Source organism: Alligator sinensis, unplaced genomic scaffold (assembly GCF_000455745.1).
Source record: "Alligator sinensis unplaced genomic scaffold, ASM45574v1 scaffold116_1, whole genome shotgun sequence".
Taxonomy (NCBI): Eukaryota; Metazoa; Chordata; order Crocodylia; family Alligatoridae; genus Alligator; species Alligator sinensis.
Genome location: NW_005841908.1, coordinates 3,376,198 through 3,386,646, shown reverse-complemented (window position 1 = coordinate 3,386,646; position 10,449 = coordinate 3,376,198). Strand labels below are relative to the sequence as shown.

Below are 10,449 nucleotides of genomic sequence, written 5' to 3'. Positions count from 1 at the left end.
GGTGATGGCCAGGCAGCATGCAGCCATCCCCACCACCACCCCGTGCTGCGCTGCTGCTGCTGCCGGCCACACAGCTCTAAGCACAGCTCCGCAGCCGCGGCCGGGGGGGCTGGAAGGGAAATCGCTGGCACGGTAATATGCAATTTGACTATACATGATTTTTGCCTTACGTGCTGACTTCAGAACCTAACCCCTGCGTAAGATGCGACTCCACTATGTGTACCAGAGCAAAAGCTATTTTTGAGCAAAAGATTATTTTATCTGTGAAATAATTTATGTTCTGTATTTAAAAATGTTCTAAATACTGCAGGAAATTCCTTTGGTTCTTCCCTGCGTATAAATTAATGATGTCCTGCATTAATGCCCAGGTTATCAACATATAAGTGGTATAAGTGACACTGTTTGGGTGAAGGGGGTTCCTCAATTTTGTCTTCTCTTGATTCTTTAAATAAAACAAAAACCAAATGCTAGATAAGACCTGATCTTGCAATCATTAGTCATTCAGGAAGTCCTTTATCACCAACTGCTTGTGTGAGGGTTGCAGCACAGGGATCAAAAATAAGATAGCACTAACAGTCTGAACATAAGTATCCCTTTGATCATAATGACTAATTTTAAAGCTTCCTATAGAGCTGGTTAACCTTAATTCCACCGAGGAAACCACAGATATTCTAAAGATAGCGTTCCTTTAGTTAGCTATCCTTACAATAAGGTCTCCTATTCTGCATTACATGCTGTTCATGTGTATAAAATACTTGCATACTGCACATAAATAATGTTAAAATCTCCATTTCGAATGGATCATAAATAAAGAAAAATGATTTTGGTATTTTTCTTTTTTTTTTCCTAGCTGATTTTTAAAATAGGATAAAAAATATGTTGATGGTGTAATTTAAGCCTGTTAAATAAAGCTCAGTGTATTGATAATAAAAGTTTACTGTTATTCTGAACTTCTAACAGAGTTTCTTAAATACTGGAATGCTTTGTTTCGACCGGGAAGCTGGGCTATGGGCTTACCTTCAGTGGCTTGGCTTGGCTTGCTTCCCCGCAGGGGAAGAGAAAGTAAAGGGGAGGGAGTGAGGGAGGGGGAAGGGAGAGGAAGTGGGTAAAGGAGTGCTCTCATTATTGACATGTGTAGCTGGCCAGTGACTGTCACCCTTCCAACCCCAGTGCTCTGGGGGAGGGACAGAAAAAATGTATAAAAGGCGGCATTTTTTGAACTGCCCCAGCTTTCTGCCTTGGGTCACTTACTGAGATGTCTGTTCTAGCAGCTCACTGTCAGACCACTACGACTAGCAGCACTGATTTTCTAAAGGATTCCCTGCTTGCTATCCTAGCAAGAGGGATTTCAGAATACCTTTTTATTGTAGGTGCTTTTATTTTATTATTATATTCATTGATTTATTCTTTTGAATGTTATACTTGTATTGGATAGGGTTACTATAGAATTTACTCTATATAGGAATTTAATATATATATTTGTTTTTATACATTCATTCTTTGCACCACACCAACGCTATTGAATTTATATACACAGACAGATATATTTTTATTGTGTTCATAAATCTCTTCACTGCACCAGACCTACATTTTTGAGTTCATATACATTGATATATTTCTGGAAAAGGAAGACATGAAACACATCGTGAAGTGTGGGGGGAAAGGCAGGTAGCTGCACTAGCCAGCCTTCAGGGAGGAATGAAAGAGGGGGTAGAGGGAGAGCTGTAAGTTCCCCCCCCACCAAACTGAGATGCAGCCTCTTTCCTCCAGCTAAAAGGGATGAGTCTGCTACAAGCAGCAAGGAGAGGGGAGCAGTGCCACTGCCTGTGCCCAAGACTGCATCCCCTCCACATGCAGGAGCCATAACCCCCCATCCCCAGCCCCACCATGATGACAACCACAACCAGCAGCACCAGCACTGCAGCCTACTCCACCCCTATGTCACTTCCCATGCTGAGCCTTCCACTGCCAGAGGAAGAGCTGGTGCTGGATCTGGATCTGAGTGCCATAGCAAGGGAAATTCTGGGGAAGGAGGGGGAACCAGCTGAGTTTGTGCTTGACACCCCTTGAGTTTCCCTTCCAGCCAGGTCTCCTTCTGCAGAAGGCACTTCAGAGGAGTTTGATGTAGAGGTGGAGGAAAGCAGCTCAGCTGAGTCCACTCCTCTTGCTGTGCCTCTGCCTGCTGAGGAGGGGGAAAGTGCACCTGCGTCCCAGAAGCGAGCAGGTAGTGTGGTCTGGGATCATTTTGAGCTGACAAATGATCCCATGTACGCTATCTGCCTGCACTGCCAAGCCAAAACCAGCCACAGCAAGGGAACCAGTCAAAACCAGCCAGGGCAAGGGAACAAAACATCTGCGAGGGGCCAGCAGGGGAGATTATGCTTAGGGGCAACCCACATGGGTTCATTAGGGGCAGGTCCTGTCAGACCACTCCGGTTGCCTTTTACGATCAGGTCACAAAATCCTTGGACACAGGTATCACGGTGGACATAGTCTTTCTGGACTTCAGGAAGGCCTTCGACACTGTCTCTCACCCCATTCTCATTAAAAAAACTAGGCGATCGTGGCATTGATGCCTACACAGTCAGATGGGTCACAAATTGGCTGGAGGGCTGCACCCAGAGAGTGGTGGTTGTTACCAAATTTGCCCATTACTTTGGGGTGTGCTCATTTATTAGGGATAGTTTCTAGGGTCTTGGTGATTCTGTCAATGTGCTGCTTGTGTTACTATACGGAGCTGTATCGCTCCCTTCTGCAAGCCCTCACCCCCAGTGGAGCTATCTTGCAGGACTCAGTCTCAATGGGCTGGGTTCCTCCAGTCACCAAATCAGTCATACACACAAACACACACAAATTAATGTGACACGCCTGACCTGGCCGGGCTGATCAGCATGGACAGGCTGACACCCTCATATGCCAAGAATCAGTTCATAAGAGCAACAATAAAATGCAGTCAGACACAAGCACACAGGTAAACAGAATCCCTCTGAATCCGGCTGGGTGTCCAGCTGACACCCTCATGGGCCAGCATTCAGTTCATAAGGGCACGTCTGAGTCAAACTGGGTCAATCAGCCTATACAAGCTGATCCCCTTATGTGTTTCAAACTCAGCACGTCCCAATCTTTGGCCTCTTGATGAGCAGACCCCACAATAATTTGGGCTTCACAGGGATCTTTAGCATAGGTAAAAGAAGCGTTGCTGCAGAGCACGGGAAGAAAGAGAAGCAGAGAAGGAAAAATATACACAACTACTACCAGTTTGACTATAAAAGTTATTTATTGCTAAGCATATGAAATATATAATAGTACTAGTAGTAATAGACATGCAAAAGAAAAACAAACACCAACAATGACAATACTACCCTGGTTTCACTAAGTATTTGGGGAAACTTAGCTCAAGCTTAACTGATACAGTTCAGGTTCAGAAGTTTATGCCTAGAAAGAAGACAGAGAACGCTGGGATCTCACCTAGTCCACGGTACTCAGGCTGCAAAGCTGACAGGCACAGTCCGTAGCACAATCCTTGAAGAGAGAGACGATCTGTCTCAAGAACGACAGGGAACGTCCCAAGAACGACAGGGGATGGTGTCAGCACAGGGGTTTTCTTCTTCTCCTTCTTTCCTCCTGCTTATACTTCTTTTCCTTCCTTTTCCTCTTCCTCTTCCAGCAGCACACACATTTACAGATTTTTATACCCTCAGTTCAGCTGCTTCGAAGCACCCTCAGTAGTGTAAATCATTGTCTTTTCTATTGACAAGGGGTTATCTGGTTTGGACCATCTCAGGAAACTGATTGATAATCAGGAAACACTTAAGATTAGGGAGTAACCCAAATACTTGGGAGCCAGCTTGAAATTCCTATGGGTGGCAGATATACTGATGGGATATCTCATGGTTTCTTCAGGAACAATAGATAGCTTGCAGCATCAGGATTTTGGATTTTTACTTGTTGTGCACAAGCCTCAGCTTAGCATGACTTTTCCAGATCTTACTATAGTCTTTTAACAGACTTAAAACAATTATTGGGGTGCTCATAACCTTTTGTGGAGAGGACTCCCACCAGTCGTCTCGGGAAAGATATGACAACACCTGGGATTAGGGCTCCAGCAGGCTGGATGCTGTGATGAACCCTTAACCATTGTTCAAATGTTGCCCATACCCCCTCTGACTCGGTCTCTTGCCTCAGCATTCCCTAACCCGGCAACCGAGTTTTAGTCAATCAAGTTTAAATAGGCCTCCCATAGTGGGACCGGGGAATGTACGGCCCGAGATGCCTATTAAACTTAGAGCTGTGTGTGTGTGTCTGGGGGGGAAAAGTCCTTAGTAAATCCAGATTAGAACTGGTCTGATAAATGCTGAGCTGGGTGTGTGGGAATGTACAGCCCAAGACTGCTATTCAACTTTGTTTTTGCTTAGTTCGGGTTAGATGAGGTGGGTGGGGGGTGGGGGGGGGGGGGGGGAGTCCTTTGTGAGTCAGACAGACTGCATCCTGTGCCAGGGTTGCCCAAGAACACACAGCTGAGACGTAACATGGTTGACGGGTCATTTTCGACCTGGAGGGATGTGAGCAGTGGAGTCACCCAGGGCTTGGTCCTTGTGTCCGCACTGTTCAACATCTTTATCAGTGACTGGGACGAGGGGGTAAAAAGCACCTTGTTCAAATTTGCAGACGACATTAAGATGTGGGTAAAGGTGGGTATGCTAGAAGGGAGGAACAGGCTACAACTAGATCTGGACAGGTTACAGGGGTGGGTGGATGAGAATAATATGGGATTCAATACTGACAAGTACAAGGTGCTGCACCTAGGGAAAAAGAACCAGCAGCATACTTACAGGCTGGGGAACTCCCTTTCATCAGCACAGAGGCAGAAGAGGATCTTGGAGTCACTATTGATTCCAAAACGAACATGGGCCATCAATGTGAGGACACGGTCAGTAAGGCTAACCGCACCTTGTCATGCATCCACAGATGTATCACGAGCAGATCCAAGGAGGTGATCCTCCCCCTCTATGCGACATTGGTCAGGCCGCAGTTGGAGTACTGAGACCAGTTCTGGGTGCCGCACTTCAGGAGGGATGTGGACAGCATCGAGAGGGTCCAGAGAAGGGCCACTTGCATGATTAGGGGGCAGCAAGGCAGGCCCTATGAGCGGAGGCTACAGGACCTGAACCTGTTCAACCTCCACAGGAGAAGGCTGAGAGGGGATCTGGTGGCCATCTATAAACTTACCAGGGGGGAACAGCGGGGAATGGGAGAGGCCCTGTTCCCCCAAGCACTACCCAGAGTAACTAGGAATAAGGGCCGCAAGTTGATTGAGAGTAGGTTCAGGCTAGACATCAGGAGGCACTACTTCACAGTCAGGGCGGCCAGGATCTGGAACCAACTTCCAAGGGAAGTGGTGCTCTCTCCTACCCTGGAGGTCTTCAAAAGGAGGCTAGATAATCACATAGCTGGGGTCATTTGACCCCAGCATCCTTTCCTGCCCATGGCAGGGGGTCAGACTTGATTATCTGATTAGGTCCCTTCCGACCCTACCAACTATGAAACTATGAAACAACTATATAAGCACCACGGGGATGCTGATGCATCTCCGCAGGCACCACCCCCTTGCCCTTGCTCCTCCTCAGCCTGGCACCAGTGGGAACGTGCCCAAAGGGAAGTCCCCCACTCACTCCAAAGCCCCCATCCCCACAAAGCAGAAGCAGGCCACCCCGGACCAGTAGGGGAAAGGCGGACAGGAAGGGGGGCACATTCCAAAGGTGAGCAAGCTCGCCCAGAGAATTGGGGAGATGCTTGCTGTTGATGATCAGCCGTTCTCCCTAGACGAGTGGCCAGGGTTCAGGCAGCTCATGGTCTCATCATACCAAGTGCCCGCATGCACCACCTTCAGTAGGACAGTGGTGCCATCCCTGTATGAAGCATGATGGGGTACTTGAGGGAGGAGCTGCACAAGGCAGGTCCGTAGGTGGCCTTACACTTCACCTCGGACATCTGGAGCAGCCAGGATGGAGATCATGCCTACCTTTCCTTCACAGGGCACTGGTGTGGCCAGGGGCTCTCTTTCAAGCCAAGGTGCTGGATGAGTCCCACACAGCAGCAGAGATCATGGGGGCCATGAACTGCTTGGTGCAGGGGTGGCTTGCTGGGCAGGGTCAGCTCACCCACAGGTTCACGGTCACTGACAATTGGGCCAATATGGTCAAAGCGGTCCTTGACGCCAACTTTGTTGGCATCCACTGTGTGGCACACAAGTTGCACCTTGTTGTCAGGGACGCCTTGGAGGGGGACAGGGCTGCTGGTGGTGGCACCGGCACCACCAGCCAGCTCATTTCAAAATGCAGGAAGGTGGCAGGCTACTTCCACTGGAGCATCCGGGTGGGAGCAAGATGCTGTGGGATAAACAAAAAGAGCTGAACATCCCACAATGCAAAATCATGCAGGATGTGGAGACTTGGTGGAACTCCACATACCTGATGCTCGAGAGGCTGGTGGAGCAACAGAAGGCCATCCATAAGATGGCCTTGCTCAGGGAGATCAGGCTCAGAGAGCTGCTCCCTGAACAGAGCTGAGTGGGATACCATCTCCCAGATCTTGGTGATCCTCAAGCCCTTCCTTGAGGCCACCAAGAGCCTCAGCGCTGCTGATGCCCTCCTTAGCCAGGTGATCCCCTTAGTGAGGGAACTTCAGAGCCAAATGGAGAGCTTCCAGGGAATCCTTTCCTAGGAAGACTTTCAACTCAGGGTGGAGCCACCCTAGTTCCTCATTTATGCTTCCCATCTGCTTATCCTTCTACCCCCACAACCCAAATTTTCATATATACCTGTTTCATAACAGGTTTATTCCTCTAACTAGTAGTTGCATAGTTATTTTTTGAGCTCTGCTGAAATGCTTAATAAAGTAGTCCTTTCTTTTTTTTTTATTGATTATCTTGCCCAGCTTTTTTTTTTAATTGATGATCTTGCCCAGCCTATTGAATTCAATGCAGAGCTTTCATTTGCAATCATGTGTTTGTTGTGCCAGCAGAGATCTGGCTTGGGTACTTTGGCTGGGTCAAAGTGACTTGAGAGGAAGAGGCAGTCAGCACTTCCTTAGAGGTTATTAAGCATCCAATCCATCAGCCCACAACGAGTTATGTTTCCCACAGTGGCATCAAACTGTTGTTTTTCAAGGTACCTCATGACTTCCTGGAGAATATCCCCCACGCTGTAGCCTTTCTTGGATGCTTTTTCGGCTAGCAAAGGAAGCTTCTTCAGATCCTCCTCATTTCCATGCATGAATGACAGATTTGGCAAATTCAACTGGGAAGCAGCCATCCACTGGAGGATAGCCTGAAGCTCTTTGTTTTGTGAACTGCTGTTGGCATTCTGGCTGGTCACTATCACTTGAAAACCTGAGGATGAACCTGTAAGTGGGTTTCCATTCTGTTTTGATTGTGAAGTTCCCCTGGATGTTGCTTGAGCTTTTGCAGATGAGGCACCAAATGCATTGGGGTCCTCTGATGAGTCACCTATAGCTAAGTCGGCACCACTGCCTTTGACCATGAAGAGAGACAGCTTCATTGCAGATTCCACCAGTTGGTCAATAAATTGCTTGTTGACCTGATCCATATTGTCAAACCGCTCCATGGCTGAATTGGGCTGCTTGGCAACAGCCTGTTTGCTGGACTCGCATTCATTGGCAGGAGCATGCTTTAAGCTCTTATTTGTTTCACTGGAACTGTTTTCTGTATTGAATCCAGCTTCACACAAGACCTTCTGTATGATGGACAAGAGGATACTTGATATGTCTCCCTTTTGGGAGTTGAGCTGCTGTTGGTAATCGTCCCTTGTCCCTGCTGGCCTTGACCCAGAAGTCTCTGCAAGGGACTTGGAACTTTGGCTGTTCCCAGCTTTTTCGAAATGTGAATCCCGAGAAGCATACCCAAATGAAGTGGCACCTGACTCACTAGAGTCCTTGCCATTGTTTGTCTGTTGCAATAGATGTTGTTGTATCAGCATTAAGGCAGTCACAATGAGGTCTTTTGCGTACTTATCCGTTGAGCAGTGCTTTTCTGAAGGCTTGCATGAAGACGATTGGGATTTGTTTCCTCCTTTTTCCTTGTCTTTTCCAGAGCTATGCATTTCACTTTTCATTGCTGTAAACTGCATGGCTTGAGATTTTGGGTCCTGGGACCCTGATTTAAGTGATGTAAATGCTAGACTTTGAGACCTGGATTGTCCTTTATCTTCTGCTAGGATTTGAAAAAGGCGTTTCACCATTGCTTCCAAAATTTCAGTAGATTTCTGGCTCGCTACATTGAATAGATTTTTCTTCACTGTAGCAACAAAATCAGAGTTTGTCATGAGCTCACCTGTAACATTATGCAGATTTTTCATTATTGAGTCTATTAAGTCTGATATAACATCCCTGGTATGTTTGAGGAGTACTTTCTTCAAAATTACACAAGCTGGAAGTGTATGTTTCCCATCTTTTTGGACTTTCGTGCTCTTCAAGAATGAGAACATCATATCTGAAGCAACCTGGTGTGCATAAACCATTAGCCCTTTGCTGACAGAAGTACCAGAATCATCTTGCCTGGAGTTTTTGGCTTGCTGATACATTTGCTTATCTGAAGGTTTTTCTCCTTGTTTGCAGCCCTTTTGATTGGACATCTCGCCATAGAAAAGTGATGTTTTCTTGCAGCCTGAATTATCTTCTCCCTTAGTAGTCCTCTCTTGAAATGCCTTGGGAGATGGAAGCTTACCACAAGCATCTTGTGTGCTTGCTTCAACAGCTTCATTCACCATCTGTGTTGCAATTTTGCTCGCAGAGCCATAGATATTATTTTTCCCTTCATGAGTGGATCCATGAATTGCTTGATGTATACAGTTTTGGGCAGTTCCTTCCAGTTTGTCTGTGATCTCCTTACTTGCCATTTGAGCAACCAAGGAACAGAGTTTATTTACATAGTATGAAACATCATCAGTGTCTCCCTTGTTTCCTTTTTGAGTGCCAGCACACTTTAATGATGTGTCATTGTTCTGGTACAGTGGTGTATTTTTGAAGTTGTCACTACCTTTGTGTTTCTGTGGATTGTCTGAAGGAGCCAGTGCATGCTGGAATCCAACTGCATATTTCTGAAGGTCATTGTTGAGCCAGCTCATAATGCTAAGTTCATCAGTTGAACCTTGTTTAAAAAGACAAATTGCTCCTTCAGTCTTAGAATGATCTTGTTTTTCATTGTCTTTTATTACAATGACCTCCTTTTCCTCCATATTTACTAGATCAAGTTCATTTGAATGGTCAGAGATGCTGCTGGACTGGCTTGCAGCTTTCTTTGCTTTTGGATCGTTGTCTTTTAAATTCAGGCTGGAGATGTCAACAAAAGCGATCACTTTACGGTCCTGGTCCGTCTGTCCTTCAGGTTTGTATAAGTCTACTTTACAAAGGCCTGCCTGGCTGTGTAGCCAGTCAACTTCCTGAGACATCTTTGCAGGTTGATGATGGAACTGTACCCAGGACCGTAAAGTGTCCTTCTGTCAGCTGAGCTGCAGCGATGACCCTGCCAGTCTCGATGTTACCTCTTCTCTCAACTCCCCATGCTCTTTTGCTGCCAGATTTGATGTTCATTGTGTTGCCCTTTGGTTTCTATAGCAGCACTGACATCACAAAGATTCAGTTTCACCAACGGCTAGTGATGTGTTGGCCCTGGTTCAGCATTCACCGTTATCCTGGTCTTTGCCTTAGGTTGTAATAAATCTATTTCCTTGGGTTTTGGAGGGTGTTTTCAGATGGGACTGGAGAAGTGAGGGTATGGGAAATCTGTTTCCCTTTCCTCTCTGTCCTCATCTCCCAACCCGTGATTTAAAAATGAGGTGGCAACAACTCTTACTAAACTATTCTTTGGGATATACAGTTAACGCAATGATAGTTTAGCACAGTTTGGTTTCTGGTTAGAAGAGGGAGTTTGGTAAGCAGTTTGGTCTTACAGTCCAAGCTCTGCATTGAATTCAATAGGCTGTCATATACAAGCTGGGCAAGATCATCAATAAAAAAATTAAAAAATAAAGGACTACTTTATTAAGTATCTTAGCAGAGCTCAAAAAATAACTATGCAACTACTAGCAACAGCATGAAGAATAGCTCAGCAACAGTCTATAATGGCGGAACAAAACACCTCTAGGTGTGAGAAACTTGTTTCTCTCTCTTTGCCATGTTTTGTCTTCTAATTTTTCCCTAGTGCTTTCCCTTTTTCTTTCAGTCTTACAAATATAGAATCTGCCCTTTTTTTCCTTTGCTCCTCTACCTCTTGAAATAAAACCCCCAAAAAAACAGTGATAGTGCAAATAAGATGTAAAACCTGGTTCATGCAAACTTTCCTAAAACTCTTGCTAGTACACTGTTGAAAAATCCTAGAACCATAGCAATTACATGTGGAAAGGATTTTTTAAATTGTTTGATGAACCTCTT

At 46.0% G+C, this 10,449-nt stretch overlaps 1 protein-coding gene across 1 annotated transcript; it reads right to left on the bottom strand.

The window, feature by feature from the left end:
* Positions 1 to 6,937: 6,937 nt before the first annotated feature.
* Positions 6,938 to 9,572, bottom strand: LOC102388833 (A-kinase anchor protein 4-like). Its single transcript, XM_025197896.1, has one exon. It carries the CDS (start codon positions 9,465 to 9,467, stop codon positions 7,089 to 7,091), a length of 2,379 nt encoding a protein of 792 aa, XP_025053681.1. The 5' UTR covers positions 9,468 to 9,572; the 3' UTR covers positions 6,938 to 7,088.
* Between the last annotated feature and the right edge of the window lie 877 nt (positions 9,573 to 10,449).

Coding starts and splice junctions, on each gene's coding strand:
- LOC102388833 (XM_025197896.1), bottom strand. CDS start 9,467: ATGTCTCAGGAAGTTGACTGGCTACACAGCCAGGCAGGCCTTTGTAAA.